The sequence below is a fragment of the Mastacembelus armatus genome, chromosome 5 (assembly GCF_900324485.2).
Source record: "Mastacembelus armatus chromosome 5, fMasArm1.2, whole genome shotgun sequence".
In the NCBI taxonomy this organism is placed as follows: domain Eukaryota; kingdom Metazoa; phylum Chordata; class Actinopteri; order Synbranchiformes; family Mastacembelidae; genus Mastacembelus; species Mastacembelus armatus.
In genome coordinates, this window is record NC_046637.1 from 12,332,989 (window position 1) to 12,350,098 (window position 17,110).

Below are 17,110 nucleotides of genomic sequence, written 5' to 3' on the forward strand. Positions count from 1 at the left end.
TACTTAGCTTACTAAAGCTCTAAAGCTTTAGAGGTGCTGGTGGGTGCACTGTTATCTTCTGATGGCGTAAGGCTTGCTGTTTCCCCATCTTGCCAGTTTTTATTCTAAGTTAAACTAACCATGACTTTGAATCAGTTCCGCTTTTATTGGGCAGATATGAAATATTATTGGCACCAATCTCATCTAAATCTTTGCAAGAAAACAAATGAGTCTTTCCCAAATGTCTAAACTAAGTATGCTGACATATGCCTTGGTTGTCCTCTTGAAATGTTTATTTGTGACTGTTTCATGCTGCGTAGGAACTTAGAATTGCTCGGTTTCCTTTCAGTCATAATTTCACAGAGGAGAAAGGACAATATGTATGTGTGTGTTTCCTAACTCATATTCTCAGAGCAAATCTACAGCTTGTACGCATTAGGACCTAAAGGCAGGTTTAATTATACAATATATCCAGGTAAAACTTAGCAAGAGAATCACACTGTAGGGTTGAATGTTTTTGCCTTGTTATGACAGTATCTGTAGATTTAAGGTTCTTTTCTCATGCAAATGTCAAGTTCCCTGCATGCTTTTCTCTCAAGGCAAGAGATAAGGATGTCCACCATTCACATCACTGACAAACTCATAACCCACTAGATGTGAATGTGACTCATGCACATCTTCACCTAGGCACAACAAAGACTGCAGCACACAGCATCTCTAGTGTTCAAGTACATCTGTTCCAATTAGTAAAATAAATCTCGGAGATTCAACTGACCTTTTTCCAGCACATTCCTCACCCTTTGACAGAAGACTTGCTGTAGTTGCTTTGCTGGCAGTCTTGGCTTGGCTTATTTGCTTATCATTCAGACTAACAAGTTGCCAAGGTCAATAAATGAAGCTTAATCTTTCCAAATTTGCTGCATGCTTTATTTTACATTTTTATGAGTTATTCTTCCCATCTGGCTTAACCACCACAATGGCAGTCAGAACCTTACTTACCTGTCTACTTACCAGAAACTTCCAACATTTATAAGCTTGATAGTTCTACTCTTAGAGAAACAAGCAGCAAACACAGCTCTACTCCATTACACTAGAGAAGAGATACCCTTATTACAAACAGGGAGGGATTCAAGGGGAGGACCGCAACAGTTGAGGTTGGTGAAAACACTCAAAGATCGCCAGGCAGCATGGCCTCCAACCTTTGAGAGTGGTTAAGGGATACATAAAGGACCCTTAGAGCTCTACTACAGACCCAGTATTCAGCCAGACAGAGTATAGTGCTTTTTCAATGCAACCATGTCAAAGGACCAATCCTGAGGGAGTGTATTGATGCTGAGGGGGAAGGAGATGGGGCATCATCTACTGGACATGCACAGAGCATGACAGTTTCTCGTTCAGCTTGACTACATACCTCTTTTCCCTGCTTGGAGAGTCACCAATCATATGACAGTGAGAACACAGGAAGATGTACAGAACAATAATGTATTTTTGAGGCATTTCTTTTATAGGATTTGTCACTAAGAATAGACAGCAGAGAGCAATGGAACAGAAGAAGCTGGGGAAGTAATGCTGGAACAAGTGTGGACTGTGAAATTAATCATTGGATGGAGGAGAAACAAATGTTTATGGTGGATCAAACTTCAAAAGGCTCACATGAAGCATACTTCGGGAAATTTACTGGTTCAGCATGCTTGGAGAGAAAGGAAACCTATTTATGGCCCGATGAACATGCTTTATGATCACAGTTATGTTGTGCAAGTTACAGTGCCTTTTACTTTTTAAATAAGTTTGCCTCCAAACCCACCCACTGCTGTACTTCATTTTCTGCCTAGAAAGGTGCCTCTTGCCATAGTGGCGCACATGCCAAACAGGGAGGTCGTGATGGGAACTGAAGTGAAAAAAGAAATAAAAATACTGTACCGATTGATCTCCAGAACTTGTGACTGCCGCCTGTCAAGCATATTCAGAAAGATACAATAAATCTGCTTTATCTGCATATTCTAAGATCATATTGGATCACCTTCAGATTTACAAAACTACATATACTCAGCATGCTTTCTATGAGCTAAGTGTTTATATTGGGACTTATGATGAACTAAGTAAAGAAAAATATTTTACTTTTACTTAATTTGACAGCTACAGTAGCAAGCTACTTTTCAGATTAATTTTTCTATCCAAAAACATTTTTTAATAAATAATGCATTGCTACAGATTACAAAAAACAACAAAAAAATGTTTTTGATTGATTTATTAATTTCAACTCTGAACTGAAGTCTGAATGCTTTTATTTGAATAACTGTAAAAGGCACAACAAAGTGAAATTATCCAGTATGGGAAGTCCAAAAAATAATACAAATTTGTGTAGTGGAACCTTTTTTTTACATTAACACACTATTAGTCATTGTTATCATAGTGCCTCTCAGTATTTACAATCTCATAATATATTATATAACGATATCACTAACAGCAGCCATTTTCCTGTGGAAGGAGGATTTTTGATAATTTAAGCTTATTTAACTTACAATTACTCTGTATTGGCACTTAAATACGAATGTGAATGCTGGATTTTACTTGTAATGTTTATATATATATATATATATATATATATAGTGTTCTATTGGTTAAAACATAAGTACTGCTCCCACTGCTGCCTCCTTTGCCTTCTAATTGTGCAAAAGGGAAACATAATACAACATTATGAGCATGCAGAAGCCATGAGTAACAAGTAATAGCCTGAATTAGTGTCTGGACTACCTTGAATAACTTATTGCATTGTTTTTAATGACTTTGCATGAGTGCTAATGAACTGTGATCAGAGCTACACACATTATATCATTTTCTATCTAATTTAGAGCCTCTACTCAAACATAGCGCTCTGACGCAATGTAGCCATGGTATGTCAGAGGTCCCACCAGTCAGAGCTTTCATAAATTAAATTAATATTTGAAAGAGTTTTTTTAAACTACCCATAGATAAAAGCAGCTTTATTTATAGATGACTGATAATAAGACTAGCTCCCTGTTGTGGGGCAGTGTAAGATAAGAATGAGAGTATACAGTAGAGGGAAAGTGTTTTGAGGAGGAGAGGAGGAGAGGGTTCTCACTCACCTCCGCATGGTGTTCCTGGTTCTGCTGGAGGACCTCTATGACTAACTCCGCCAGGCGAATTGTTTCCTCCAGCTTTTTGGCAGGCGTGACTAAGCGGCCTACGTTCTCTGAGACAAAAGGATGAGGGTGAGGGATGAGTGGTTAGTCAAGCACAGAGAAGGATTCCAGGGGGATTTTTATGACTATTCAGAAGAATTTTCCTGTCTATATTTTTGTCCTTTTAATAAAGGTACAAACACAGCGCTTACACTGTGATGTTTACCTACCATACCCTATCCCCTAAACAACGCATGTTCCCATTTAATGCATTTTTGGACTGCATGACATAAAGCAACAGAACTGATGTGTTTGTATTAGACTTATGTTTGAAGGCACAAAAATAGTGGCATTGAGATGGATGTGCAATGTGGTATCAAAAACATGCAAACTATAAAGCAGTACTGAATAAGCAATCTGTATAAGGAGCTGTCGCATGGTGGTCAAAATACACTAAATGAACACGCACACTGTAAAAATAATTCATTAGTTATGTTTCAAGTTTTCCCCCCAAAAAATAAATTTTAATGTTAGTTCATATCCAAATATATATCTAATACCTACTAAAATAAAGCTTTTAACCTCTTATTTATTACTTGTGTTTCTTTACAGTAGTTCCATCAATATCTGTGCAGATATTTTTCTAAAAACAAACAAAAACTACTGAAATCACATTTACAGCCAATATTTGCAATTTCTTAATAAACTTAAAGTGTTTCTGCCATGCATTTCCGAACAATGAGGAATTACATCTAAATCCACACAATGCTACAGAAATTTACTTTCTTGAAGCAGGTCAGTTTTTAAAGGTAAAATGAATAATATGCCTGGTTCACTAGATGTTAAAAAAATGAATGAATAAATAAAGCAATTAATGAATATTTTTACAGTGCGATAATGTCTCTGCCATCAACTAAAGTTTTGCACACTGTAAGCTGTTTTGGGCTTTTTTCACTTATCATTAACTGTTTCTAATCTATAATCTGCAAAAGCTCCAAATCACCTGCTTGTACCTTTGCTGACAGAATGATCTGATAAGACATTTACACGTCATGAAAATGGATTATTCAAACAATATGACTAAGTGGAATGATATGTGTATAATTTGAACATGGACTTTAATGGCTACACAAATCGGAAATCAAAAGCACATAAATACGTAGCTCTACATAAAACAAGAGCAGTCTTAAAACTGCTGTTCTGACTGGGGTCTTTTGTTGTTTTTAGAATTATTTAACTTTTATGAACATTTTCTTCTGCCGTTTCCTCAGGTTTTTCTACTTAAACCAGATTTTTTTTTTCAGTTATCTATTTTTGTGTTCTGGTTGTAGCACATATTAAAGAAATCCTCATTTGCCGCTTTAGGTTCACCTGCCTTCAATTCAATTCTCTTGTAGATTTTATCATCAGGGGAAATTTAATACACTGTATATGAAGAGAATAGATAACAATCAACATTAAAGGATGGATTACATGGATCTGTAACTACACAGTCTTGTTTTCACATATACTTTCCATGCAAATGTTGGTTCACCTGCACTGTTTTGAGTGGCAGATATCTGTAAACTAGCTCCAAATGGTTAGTTGGTTGGCTGAAGATGACTGAATGCACTTGAATGGTCTTTTATGGACTTGTGTATTGTAGCTTAGCTTTGTTTTTAGAGCTTTTTTTATCATGTTTAATGACAAAGTTTCCCTGTAGAACAAAAAAGTTAAGTTGCAATAAAACCTTAACTATCTGGATGACTACATCCCACAAATGTAGGAAAAGGATTTTTGTTTGTTTGTTTTTAGGAATATGGTTGCACAGACCCTTTAGGTATCCTAAAATGACTAGCATGTTTGATGTAAATGTACAATTGTATGAGGTAATACATGAATATATATTAAGAATACTATTATACATTATAATTCAATTATCAAAACTTTAATATTTAGGCAAATTTCTGCTGCACAATGATGGGGGTCACTGTAGATTAAAATGTTGCTTATGTCATTCATTATTCTTTTATAAATTCTAGCAAAATTCTAATATTAGACTTATGTATGAGATTGCATTACTCTATAGTTTTTCATGCAACAATATTGTTTCACAAATTTTTCAGTTACATACAACCAAGTAATCACGCTATTGGTCTTAATAATGGTCAGTCTGAACTATGTCAAAATAAAACTTCCAGAACAAACAGTTATGAACTATATCTGGGACAACATAGAATAATACAATCTCCACAGTATTAACTTTTTCAAAAAGAATGCTTAAAAACATGACAAGACATTTGAGAACTTGAGTGTAGTATGAGTGTGTTTAATATAGTGTATGGAAGCTGTACTGTAGATACATTTGTGCATGCATACATATGTTCTGTATCTATTCTTTTTGTACACACGTGAAGGGGTGCAGGATAAGTTCTGTGTAAGTGTAAGTGCGTGTGTACATGTATGCACTGTGGCTAAACCATAAGCTAAACATGAGTTCACCTGGATCCTTTTGATCCTTTTGACCTTTCTCAACTTCAGTGCGAAAAAAGGAGAGAAAAGATAAAGAGGACATGTTTAGAATTAGCAGCGTTCTAGGGTTACTGTCACGTTAAAAGGGGGGAAAGCTCTTATTCATCACCATTTGCCCCTTTCAGAGAATCTGCTGAGGCGTTTTCAGCTCCACGGAGTGAGGTTTCTAGGCAACAGACAAACGTCACAAACATACAATAAAAACAGAAATACTGAAACATTAGCCTGTGAAAAATTAGAAATTAAAATAGTGATAAGATGTTTGTTAACAAACAGACAGAAGCTTAGACTATTGTAAACAGGCAGGACACACAAACAGCTGCCAAGATCATAGACAGGACACACTGAGTGACTTGAGCTGATTTTTATCAAGGTAAAACACAAACAGGAGCTGTTAAATCCATACACCCTACCCTGTACTCCCCATACAATAGCTCGGTCGACAGATGCTCCTTCACTATCTCTGGAGTCACGGTGAAAAAAAGCCTACCTGTTTGGCACAGCACACTACTGACACATGATCAGACTAAATGACAGGAGGAAATAACAGTGTAAGCAATGTAAAAATGCATTCAAGTCAAAGGAATGGGCATCCAAGCAAAAGAAAGAAGCTTACACACCAGACTGCTCATTCATGTCCATCACAAACAGATGGTACTAAAAAAGGTTCCCAACTGATTTAGTGTGGGACTGCTCAGGTATCTCGCCTGGTGTGCTTCCACTCACTCTCACAGACAAAAGGCACAGGTAAAAACAAGCATGGCAGCAGCAACATGTCAGAAGAAAGAGATGAGGCAGAAGAGGAATGAGATGGAAAGGAGGAGAAGAATGAGAGAGACTGGGGACAGGATGATGAAGGTACTCACGGATGGTTAAATCCATCACTTGAGACGCCAAGCAGTAGACAGGGTGCTCAAACATTTCCCTCTTTTTCCCTATAAAAAAGCATCGGGGCATGCAAGAGGCTGGGGTCAGAGGTGGGAAGCCTAGAGGTCAGAGGCTGATGGGAAGAGGGCTGTCCAGGTGAAAATGACTTTCTGCTGGGCAGGAGGCCCAGTAGTAAAGTCAAATGTTTGGTGTGGTAATAACCAGGTGCCTCACAAGGACAGTGGGAAATAAATAAACATTGCATTGCAAGATAATAAGGTTTGAATCCTTAGTATCTTGAGCACCCTGAGGGATTTATTTCAAGGTATAAACAACATCAGAGATTTCTATATAAATTTGCAAAGTGCATGTCAATGCATTTGTTGCGTATACTGGAAGGAAAGACAAAACAACAAATAAGACATTTTAAAATGTCTTGTTATTTATGTAATTTTTGATGCATAATTCATGCCAATAAAGAAAGGCCATGTTGTTATGTCTCAAAGCACATGCAGGTCTCTGATGTTGGTGTGTAGGCATTCAATCCCAGCATTCCTTTGGCTAAATGCCACTTGTCACATAGTAAAGAGGTCAAACAAAGTGATAACTGTGGCAAAGCCAACAACTGTGGGAGAGGAGAAACAGCAGAGCAGACAGGGAGGGACAGGGAGTGGAAGATAGTGGTCTTCATAAAAAAACATAAGACGGAGGTGAAAGAAGAGCTGCTGTTATATCAAAGCAGGGGGTGTTAAGGGAGTGGGCAAAGTCAGGTGGAGGAATCAGAGAGGTAAGAGCTACAATAAAAGGGGGAGTATACATCGACTGGGAGCAGGGAGTCAGAGAGGACGTTCAGTAAAGCTGAGCTCACAGTCCAATCATCAAATGTCAGAGGCTACACAGCTTGAATAGTCAAGGCACAATCTTGAATAGTCAAGGCACAATATGAGATCAGCACATCAACAGATTTCAGGGCTTTGGATTTGAATGCATTTTTACTCACACACCTCTACACAAAAGCCAACTTGACCTACAGAACAGCACAGAGCTAAAGCAGGCCTGAAACAAAGGAGAGAGTTATTGGACTGAGAGAAAAAAAGTGACCAACAAACTGTCCCAAATAATTTGGGATGCCACAAATCATTTGGGATATGGACACAAATATACCATATTCCATGTGAATTCACCATGTGTAAATAAATCACAGTGACAAGTACAGTTTCAAAATGCCTTAAGAAAAAGGCCATATGGGAATATATTTGTAGCCCTCTGCTTTTCTACTTTTAATCCACAAACAACCACTGACGGAGCATTTTAGTTTGAAACCATACAAAATGAATGCATGGCACACTCTGACATCTTAATTCTGCCCAGTATGATTGATTAGTTGAAGTTTCAGTTATATCAGACACAGTCATTAACTCCAGCAGAAATAACATGATGCTATTTCTGGTTACCTTCAATTTTGGCATATTCTTTAATCCGCTGGTAGTTGAGCTGAGCAGCCTGCTCCAAACATTTGCGGATAACTCCTTTAACTTCCTCTTGTGGAACTGGGGTCACAATGTCCTTCATCAGGACCTACAGACCATATTAAAAAGAACAATTATGTAACATGCTGTTTTTTTAATCATAGTCACTGTTCTGTGGGGTATAAAAATGTATTTATTTATTATTCACAAACCCTCTCTAGCAAAGATAAAGTGGCCTTCAGTGCACCCTCTGGACGGCCGAAGGGGAAAAAATATCTACAAGAGAAAATGTAGACAGGAAATATAATAACAGTGGAAAAATAAGACATAATGCTATTGACTTGATGTATAATGTGCTGGTGGTAATCACCTGAAATTAACAATCTGGTTTTCTAAAATCACACGCAACCGCTCCTTGATCTCTTCAAAGCGCTCCTTCTCGTCTACTTTCACCGTGCTCAGCCCGTCTGGCCTACGAGGATCACACCCACATACTTTAACCCAGCTGAAACCCTGCAGAGGTTTAACTTATGCAACCACTCATCTGAGTACGACAGGAAAAAAAAAAGAGACACACTGGCTGACAGTTTTTAGCTCCCCAGGAACTGACTGCAAATTGTGTGATTTGTTTCCTGAATTGCCTTAGTGTTACACATAGGAGTAAATGAAAATGTCTCACCTTTTTTGCCCTTGACAGAGTGGTATTTTGGAATCCTTTCTCTTTCTAAACTTGAATATGTGTACTCGTTTACAGGCAGTGCGAGGAGCTGGGCTTTGGGAGCTCTTTGGGGACATTAAGGCCTCATAGCCCAGCGGCCCCCAGTAATTGCTGCCCTCTCTGACTTTAACAGACGCATGGGAGGATGAATAATATGGACAGTAAGAGACTATGACAATAAGAGACAGAGAGAAAAGAAAACAAAAAAAATGGTAGAAAACAAGGAAATATGTAGCGATAGGCCACTGATTAAGAACATAACATAGAACAAAAAGCAGCAAAAAAACTTAAACATAAACATAAGCAAACATAAATATGGAAACATTACAAAAAATAGAAGACAAAAAAAAGCCTAGGGTGCTTCTTATGAGGCTGACTTTTCTACTCTTTTCTTGCCCAGTGAGATTTAGTGTGCCCATCTGCTCTGTACACTATATGGGAGGTATGAGTTTGGCTAATAGAGTACAATTTCTTTTTGTTTTTAATGTCATATGATATGAATGTGCAAATACTGTTCAACAATATCACTTTACAAAGCAAAACATTTTTTAAAAATGAGATTAGGGCACACCTGTTCCCATGGACATGGGAGGCACAAAAAGCGAAGCTGTAGTGAAGAAGAGTGGGATCAATGATAGCCCCATTTTCTGCTCTTTCCAGCAGGTCACGCAGGTAACACAGATGTCTATGACAACCTCGAACCCCATTTCTGGCACAGTACTCATCCAAGACAAACACCTGGCCTGGGCTGAACCACCCCTGCATGATATAAAAACAGATGGGGATTGCACTGCTGCATATGAGCTAACAAGAACAGCCAACTGCAATAAATGTATTAGGTGGTGATGGGAAGAGAGACACTCACCAAGCAGCAGAAGGTGTCGTTGAGCCTGTGGTCCAACGTGAGCCGCTGCACCATCTCAAAAAGCGAGGCGTGGTCAAAGCTACACGGGTTAGCGGAGATAAACTCATCCATGCCATGTTTCTGAGCTCTGTCAGCATCTATCCAGCCAACGGTACAGGGAAAAGCACACGGTTCAAAGGAGAAGACATCAGTGAGGCAAAGGCAAACAGCAAGTCTTCATCACAACACAGAAACACCAGGGATTTTTTTTGGCTACTCTAAGGGCAAATTAAAAACACTTACAGCTTACATTGTCAACTTGCATTGTGTCTGACAGCATAAAGAGTTTTCATGTATTGGTGGATGAGTTTCTATTGGTCTGAAGCTAAGCTCAGAGGGACGGGTGCTTCAACTGTATGTGCATGCATGTATCTTAATATGTCACATTCCCTGATGTTTTGGAGGGGAAATAAATCTTTGAAGATCCAAAACAAGTCTGAAGAAGTGCTGCTGGATAAAATTGCTATCTTCTTAATGTATTCAATAGATTCTGCCATTCGCAATGGTTTAATGTCACTCAGGTCCTCACAAACATTAAGACGTGTGCTAGTAAAAACGACACAATATGGCAAAAGGTAATGCACTTTAACACAGTGTAAAGTACTGATTCAAGAAAAAAGCCAAATCCTAAAATTCTAAAAAAAAAAAAAAAAAAAAAAAAGAATGTTGGCAGGAGATTTGAGAGAGTTCTCTGCAGTTACAGATCCTAGAAAGTCTTGCTTCATAACTTTTGCCATTAAAAATTTCTGTATCAGGAGGAAAGTCAAATTTATAAAATCTTAAATCTGCTGTATGAAATTCAATTAAGAGAGAACATTAGGAACATTAAATTATTTAAAAATATAATGAAAACTGAATGATGAAAACACTATATAGTCTATATTAATATAATATCAATAATCTATATCAGAACACACAACAACTACTATCTAAACTGACCATGTGCTCTGTAAATAATACAGTTGTCAGATACAAAATGATGGGAACAAAGATGATTAAAAATAGATAAGAGAGTGACAGGTGTCATGTCCATGAGACACTGGCATAAGTGATGATGATTTAGAGGGATAGAGGGTGGGTAGTTGAGGTCTGATCTTGGCTGGGCAGGGGCATAACTGACATCTGTCATCCTCCAGGTCAGTGAGAGGGAGGGCTGTGTAACACAGGTGCTAAACATTGACAAAAAACTGCTAAAAAGGACATAATGTTACACTTCAGAAAAATTAGCATATGTTTCCTCCTAACTGAGAAAGAAATCCTGTGAGACAACAATTAAAACGAGGACAATGTAAATACAATTTTCAAGAAAGAAGGACAAGGCATGAACAATGAGTCACAATGTAAGAGAGTAGGATGGTTAACACATAAAGTGCAGCAAGACTGAAAGAAGTGGCGGTAGAGGTGAGGTCAGTTTAGAAAGAAGGTGACAGGATAAGAAAAGGATCTGATGGGTAAGACAACGTTTTCATGGGGCAAGGACAGTGACTGGACAAGTTATGGAGGAAACTTATGACCACAAGAGGACGATTCACTCAGGGACAATTTACAAAGAAAATGTTGTGTTGAACATTGTGAGAAATAATCCAAACAGTGAAGAGAAGGTGCCTGGGGTTGGGCTATGACACACAGTGAGTGGGTTATATCTTGTTGGATAAAATGAGGAAATTGAATTTAAAAGTCCAGATTACACATTACTGAAATAAGATTATCATAACTTACTATAACATCTTGAAAATGACTTCAAGGATGAGTATAATTACCAAAATTAATAGTCAAGTAGTTTTGCATTCATTTATAAATTACCACATGCTGAAGAACATTGGGACTTTTGACTTTTTAAATGTCATGCACATCTGCAGACCCATTTTCAAATTTGCATTTTTTTCCTGTTTTTGGCATTCCTTTTTTTCTATGCATTTGCAAGTTGACAATACTTGAATATGTTGCAGTGTATTCATGATCTCTACAGAGCACACTAACAGGCATACCACTACTGGAGATCTCTAATAGGGTAGCAATACCATTTGGTGCAAATACATGGGTAAATAGCATGAAGCTGACAGAGGCAAAACTGTATCATTCTCTGGGAGATGGGGGAAATCAATGAAAACGCCTGTATTTGTACACACGTATGGACACATGACACAGGTGTTCTCCTATTCAGGCAAACAAAAGGCAATCAAAAGAAATCAAAATGAGATCTCTCTTTGCTGGAGGTGTAACACCGCTCTAGCCACCATCTACAGGCCCATCTACTGTAGGAGAAAGGAGGGGGGAAACCGGAGTATTTTATCGTAAGAAGGGGCGGCATTAGCTACTCCTTGTCTTTGGCATTCAGAATACTCCGCATACATATTTGCCAACTCTCAAATTTCAAAGAAAAATAACTAAAAGCAATTGTGCCCTCTGAAGTAAAGCATGAGCAACACCATGGAAGTGTCAAAACAAATTTTACTAATGCATCAAATATATGATATAAAATAACATCTTAGATTGCCATCACATTTTTATTTTCAAATAAATGAATATGAATATCTGATTTATCTGGGTGTCTTCTATCTGCAATAAAATAATCATCAGTTTGTTTTTAGCTTTTGAAATGCATATTCACATTTTAAATCTTAACATGTATGTACTTGCTTTTATTAGTAGCTTTACTCTGAGGGGTCCCATCACCAATATGAACAAAGAGAGAAGGCAATTATGCAGTAACAACTACAGTATAATATCAACTTTGACCATTACAGAGTCAAATAATAACTTCTTAGAAAAAAAATTCATGCATCCTATACTGGCACGAATGGATGCTTATACTTGAACCTCAAGTTGAGGTTGTCAAAAACAAAAAGTTATCAACTAATATCTAAGACATGAAGCGAGACGTGAAACAGGAGAAGAGGGAAAGAAGAGAGAAAGGACGTTGCATTTGTCAGATAATCGGCGGAGATTATCTGAGCTGTGCCGGCTACAGGGAAGCACTTACCCTTGAGTCCAGCTAGAAGACAGCAGGGTAAGAAGGGACAAACCAGAATAACATAAAGACTAGCAACAAGGCTGGAGGAGAGCAATCACGAGAGACCCTGACCTAGCAGCTGCATTACTCAAGAAGGGTACAGGCAAAGCATGAAGTAGAAAACACAACTAAAAAACAACAACCTATACCAACATGAGAGTTTGTGGGCGGTGGTGTGTGAGTACATGTGAGGATATGTGAACTGTGACAACAGATGTTGAAGCATATTAGAGAGAGAATGAGGGAGACAGAGACAGACAGAGAGAGAGTCAGAGACTGAGAGGAAGAGAGAATTTACGATCCTCGTCACTCCACTGCAGTTTATTTGGTTTAGATTTTGGACAAGTACTTAGTGATTCAAGCTACACATTAAGTACTATCACTCGGTCTTACTGCAGATCAAACAGAAGGCTTCCTTTTAAAAGGGGCAAGCGCATACATCTACACACCGAAGTAAACCCCAGACTATTTTGTGTGTAAACGATGGTTGATTAAACCAAAGAGACTATGAAGGTCCTGGAAATAACAATAAGTTTATATTTTATTTTAAAAAAATAAGATGGCATCAAAATTTTAGAAATTAATTTTAACATGCAAGGAGTAATCCATTCATTATATACAAAGATCAGACTATTTTACACAGTTAGTATTACTAAATTCCATCCTAGTGTACTGCAGATTTTAACAATCTTTCCATAAATGCACTCGGATAGGTAGTTGATGGCACTAATCTTCCTCGTGGTAAGTAAGATCAAATAAGAGAAGATAAACTTTCCTTCTGGAGGAAAATTCAGGTAGTTTTTGTAGTGAAAGTAAGAAGTAGTAAGTAGTAAGAATAGTCAGGTTGCTATTTTACCAACACAGAAACGGTGTGTTGAAAAAGTGCCAGCAAAGCTTAAAACTAGAAAATGTTGTAAACATGATGGAATTATGGCATTTCTGTAAGTTCTATGCATTCAATTGACAAAAAATCCCCTACTTGCCCCATACAGACCTTATGCTTTCATCACTTAAGTCCAGGTTGATTTATTTAAGTCGGTGTTCCTTGCACTTTGCAGTATGTTTCTTGGATTGTACACCAACTTTTCCACCTTAGCCAAACTTTACAACTTGCAATTTTTTTAATTTTTTCTTCATTTTTTTTTTTTTCATACTTTCTGGTATAAAACTGGTTGACTGGGGAGAAAAAAAACGATTAAAAAGTGTAGAGATCAGAACCTTCACATGACCAGTCCACTGCAGCAGAGTCAGGAGGGCTTTGTATGTTATGTTCCCAGTGCCATTCAAGACCACCAGAGGGTGAAACATGTACGCGTGGTGTGCCACAATGTTTCAGGGAGAGGGTAGGGGGTCTGTGCCACTGTGAGGAGACTTTGAATGGCAACAGCTGGCATCAGAGGAGTCAACTAACCACAAGAACGATCACATACTGGACAAAAAAATCAATGGAAAAACAACATATAATTTATGTGATAGGATTCTGAGTAACTGTTTCAATTCTTGTAGTTTATATAGTATGGTTACAATTTAATGATTAACAGAATGAAATAACCTCAGGACTTTTTACAGTTATTAGCATTTACTATTGTAGTCACTACTACTATTATAAAAGTCTTAGATTTTTTTATATTAGTCCTGAATGCCAATTATTTGTTGCTACCATCAGGAAAAAAAAGTATTAAAAGAGATGCACACAAAAAACGTTTTGATCTGAATAGCAGGATCTATTATTGGAATGTGGAAGCACATCCACATCCATGCAGATGAATCCAATATTGTGGATTGTTAAGCAGTTTGTGACATTAAGTTCAGTAAGTGAGAAAGGTCTATGTTAGTGTAATGAGCGAACATGCTCGTTTGAACATTTGTTCTACAATAACTGACAGAATTGATCAAAAACCATCTCTATACACTGTGTGAAGAAAAATGGTTATAACTGGATTTATTACAATATTTAAATTTAATATATATTTTCCTTTTTTTTAATGAGGGGACACAAGAGACAATAACAACAGAAGTCTGTACAGATGCCACACTGCTGTAGACAGTCTTACCTTCACTGTGCTACCTGACCTGTGGGCTGCTTAGAGGTGCAAGTAGAGTAACAAATTGGTTAAAACTTTAGACATGACTGGCTTAGCTGTCATTCAGCGACAAGGGAACAATCTAAGAAATTATATCAAAACCATAGCCTTTACAGCCTCCCTATAGAGTTACGACTGCATTAAAGCAGACCTACAATTAGGGCAGGAGCAGCACACCATGGCACTGTCAGTATGAATTCAACACCAGCAGCTTGAATGTTCAAATCCTATCTGTCATGGCCTATTTATTTCTTATATATAGTTTTCAAGCCATATCCTGCTGCTGTATGATAAAAGTTTTTTCAGGTTGGTTGTTCCTTGTGAACAGATTGATGGAATAGCATGGAACTGCACCTTTAAACACCATGGGAGTGGTGACAATGAGTGGAAGTCCATCAGATGCTGGAGGGATCTGTGAGAGATCAAGGAGTGTGTGCGTGCTTGTGTGTTAGTTCTACCAGCACGTTTTGTGACTGCAGTGTGAAAGCGCATGATGTGAGACTTTTATGGGTTAGAGCTTTCTCTGCTTTGTGGATGAAAATTGCTTTCTGCTTAAGTGGTCGTGTTTTATTTCAGGCTACTTACAGAACTGAGAAATGGGAGCATCCATCTGGGCTGAAGCACCCCCTTTGGAGTTAAGTTTCTGGACCTGAGTGGGTGGGACAGGCTTGTGGGACTGGCCAGTGGCACGATACATAGCCTGGACCCACAGGATGCGGTCCTGTTCATCATCACTGGCAAATATCACAGTGTCGCCTTCCTTAACTGCATTGAAGAAAGCCCTTCCACCATCCAAGCCTGAGACAGAAATACATATAATTGCTTTTTTTACAATGTGTGTGTATTTTTAACTATAGTTGGACAAAGTGTAGGTGTGCCACTCACCTGGCTGAGGGTCACTGTAGTCCACAGTATACCCATCCAACTGAAGAAGCTCCTGTGGCTCTGACTTTTTCTCTCTGTAGCTGCACATGGCAAATGTATACTGACTCACCTTCAAAATAAAGGATTAACCATCAGTTCAGCAGCCCCAAAAAATATAAATTATTAAATTTTGTATTGTCCTTAAATAATGAATTTTAAATTAATAGTTATTTAAAATATAAAAAGCATGGTTTACACATTTTCATTACATTTCATCCTTTGTTGTATATCAGTGCAATATAAACCAACTTTGTGGTGTAAAGTAACTATAGTAATAACATGCAATATATACAGATAAACATTTTTTTTATCCTTGTTTTGTGCTCAATTGTGTGGGGTTGAAGTTCACTAACCTCAGCTGCAACAACCACAATTAAGAGGGTCATTGCATCTTCAGTGTGGCTAAGCACTCTTATCTCAAAGACAACCCACCTGCACAAGGACAAAGAAACGCTTCTTCCAGCGCTTCCAGACGTTCTTCCCAAAAGCCCACAGATACCTGTAAAAACATTGTTCCCACACAAGGAGAAAAAACCCAGTCCACATGTCACAATCAAAACAATCTGTTCAATGTATCTGGCACAAAGAACAGTTTATATTTGATGTAAAACAACAAGGTTTGCTATAGATAAGAGAAAGGTTAATCCAAGTTCTTATGACAAATAGCACAAGGGTTACAGGAATGGAATTTGGTTTATGTTGCCTTCAATACTTTGAGTTTCCTGCAACACTGTAATAAAAAAAAAAATAACTACACACTGGCATCCACCAGGGGGAGTAGTGCTCTTCACAGTATTTTTCCATAGTACATGACCAGAAATGAGGGCAAGAAGCTGAGAGGGCTGGAGTTCTATAAGAAAGACATGGAAAATGGAAGGACATAGGAATGTCACTACAAGGCTTACATGGCAGTGTGCCTTACCCGCAGTGCTTCATGTTCTGTGGTTTGTCCATACGTATGGCCAGCTTGATCTTGAGATCTTGGTCAGGGCAAGCCTTGGTGACAGTCATCTTATGAAGCTCTGACTGTTTGGGGCTGTTAGGAGTTGGGTGGAGGACAACCTGGATTTAAGCAAAAAAAAACCACAAAGACTAAAGACTTCATAGTTATTATCACTAATAACCATGAGGTAAATCATTGATCTTATCCTGTGCAACATTTAGCAACACCAATCAGACTGTTTATGTAGGACCAGTGATTATGTGTGTTTATGTTTCACATTTTTTCAAAGTGAAAGAACAAAATGAGTCAGGGTACAGAAACAGAGCGGCGCCTTGCTCTGCCTCCCAGAAGTGGAGGCCTAATCTCTTTTTGCTGAGTTAAAGAGCTTTGAGGAAGCCTGCCTTCCTGCCAACGCTGCTGCAGTGGGAGATCAAAGAGCCTTGTCACAGCCAAGGTCACTGCCGCTACAGGGACGTCTGAGGCTGCCTCCCAAACGCAAATAACTACCACCACCTTCCTTAACCATCTATCACAGTAAAACCTACACGAAATGTT

At 38.1% G+C, this 17,110-nt stretch overlaps 1 protein-coding gene across 5 annotated transcripts in view; it reads right to left on the reverse strand.

Annotated features, from left to right (window-relative positions):
- The window catches only part of cadpsb (Ca2+-dependent activator protein for secretion b), a 64,933-nt gene that overhangs the window by 11,322 nt on the left and 36,501 nt on the right, over positions 1-17,110 (reverse strand). For 2 of the 5 annotated variants that reach the window (XM_026306649.1, XM_026306646.1), the window contains exons 8-18: positions 16,535-16,674; positions 16,045-16,111; positions 15,574-15,682; positions 15,274-15,486; positions 9,553-9,689; positions 9,259-9,446; positions 8,340-8,441; positions 8,182-8,245; positions 7,955-8,078; positions 3,087-3,193; positions 1,391-1,399 (exon numbers count right to left, since the gene is read on the reverse strand). In XM_026306649.1, the coding sequence (XP_026162434.1) occupies positions 1,391-1,399; positions 3,087-3,193; positions 7,955-8,078; positions 8,182-8,245; positions 8,340-8,441; positions 9,259-9,446; positions 9,553-9,689; positions 15,274-15,486; positions 15,574-15,682; positions 16,045-16,111; positions 16,535-16,674 (1,260 nt within the window). Of the gene's footprint in view, positions 1-1,390; positions 1,400-3,086; positions 3,194-6,499; positions 6,569-7,954; positions 8,079-8,181; positions 8,246-8,339; positions 8,442-9,258; positions 9,447-9,552; positions 9,690-15,273; positions 15,487-15,573; positions 15,683-16,044; positions 16,112-16,534; positions 16,675-17,110 lie in introns of all 5 variants that reach the window. The other 3 variants (XM_026306647.1, XM_026306650.1, XM_026306648.1) reach the window with 3 other exon arrangements.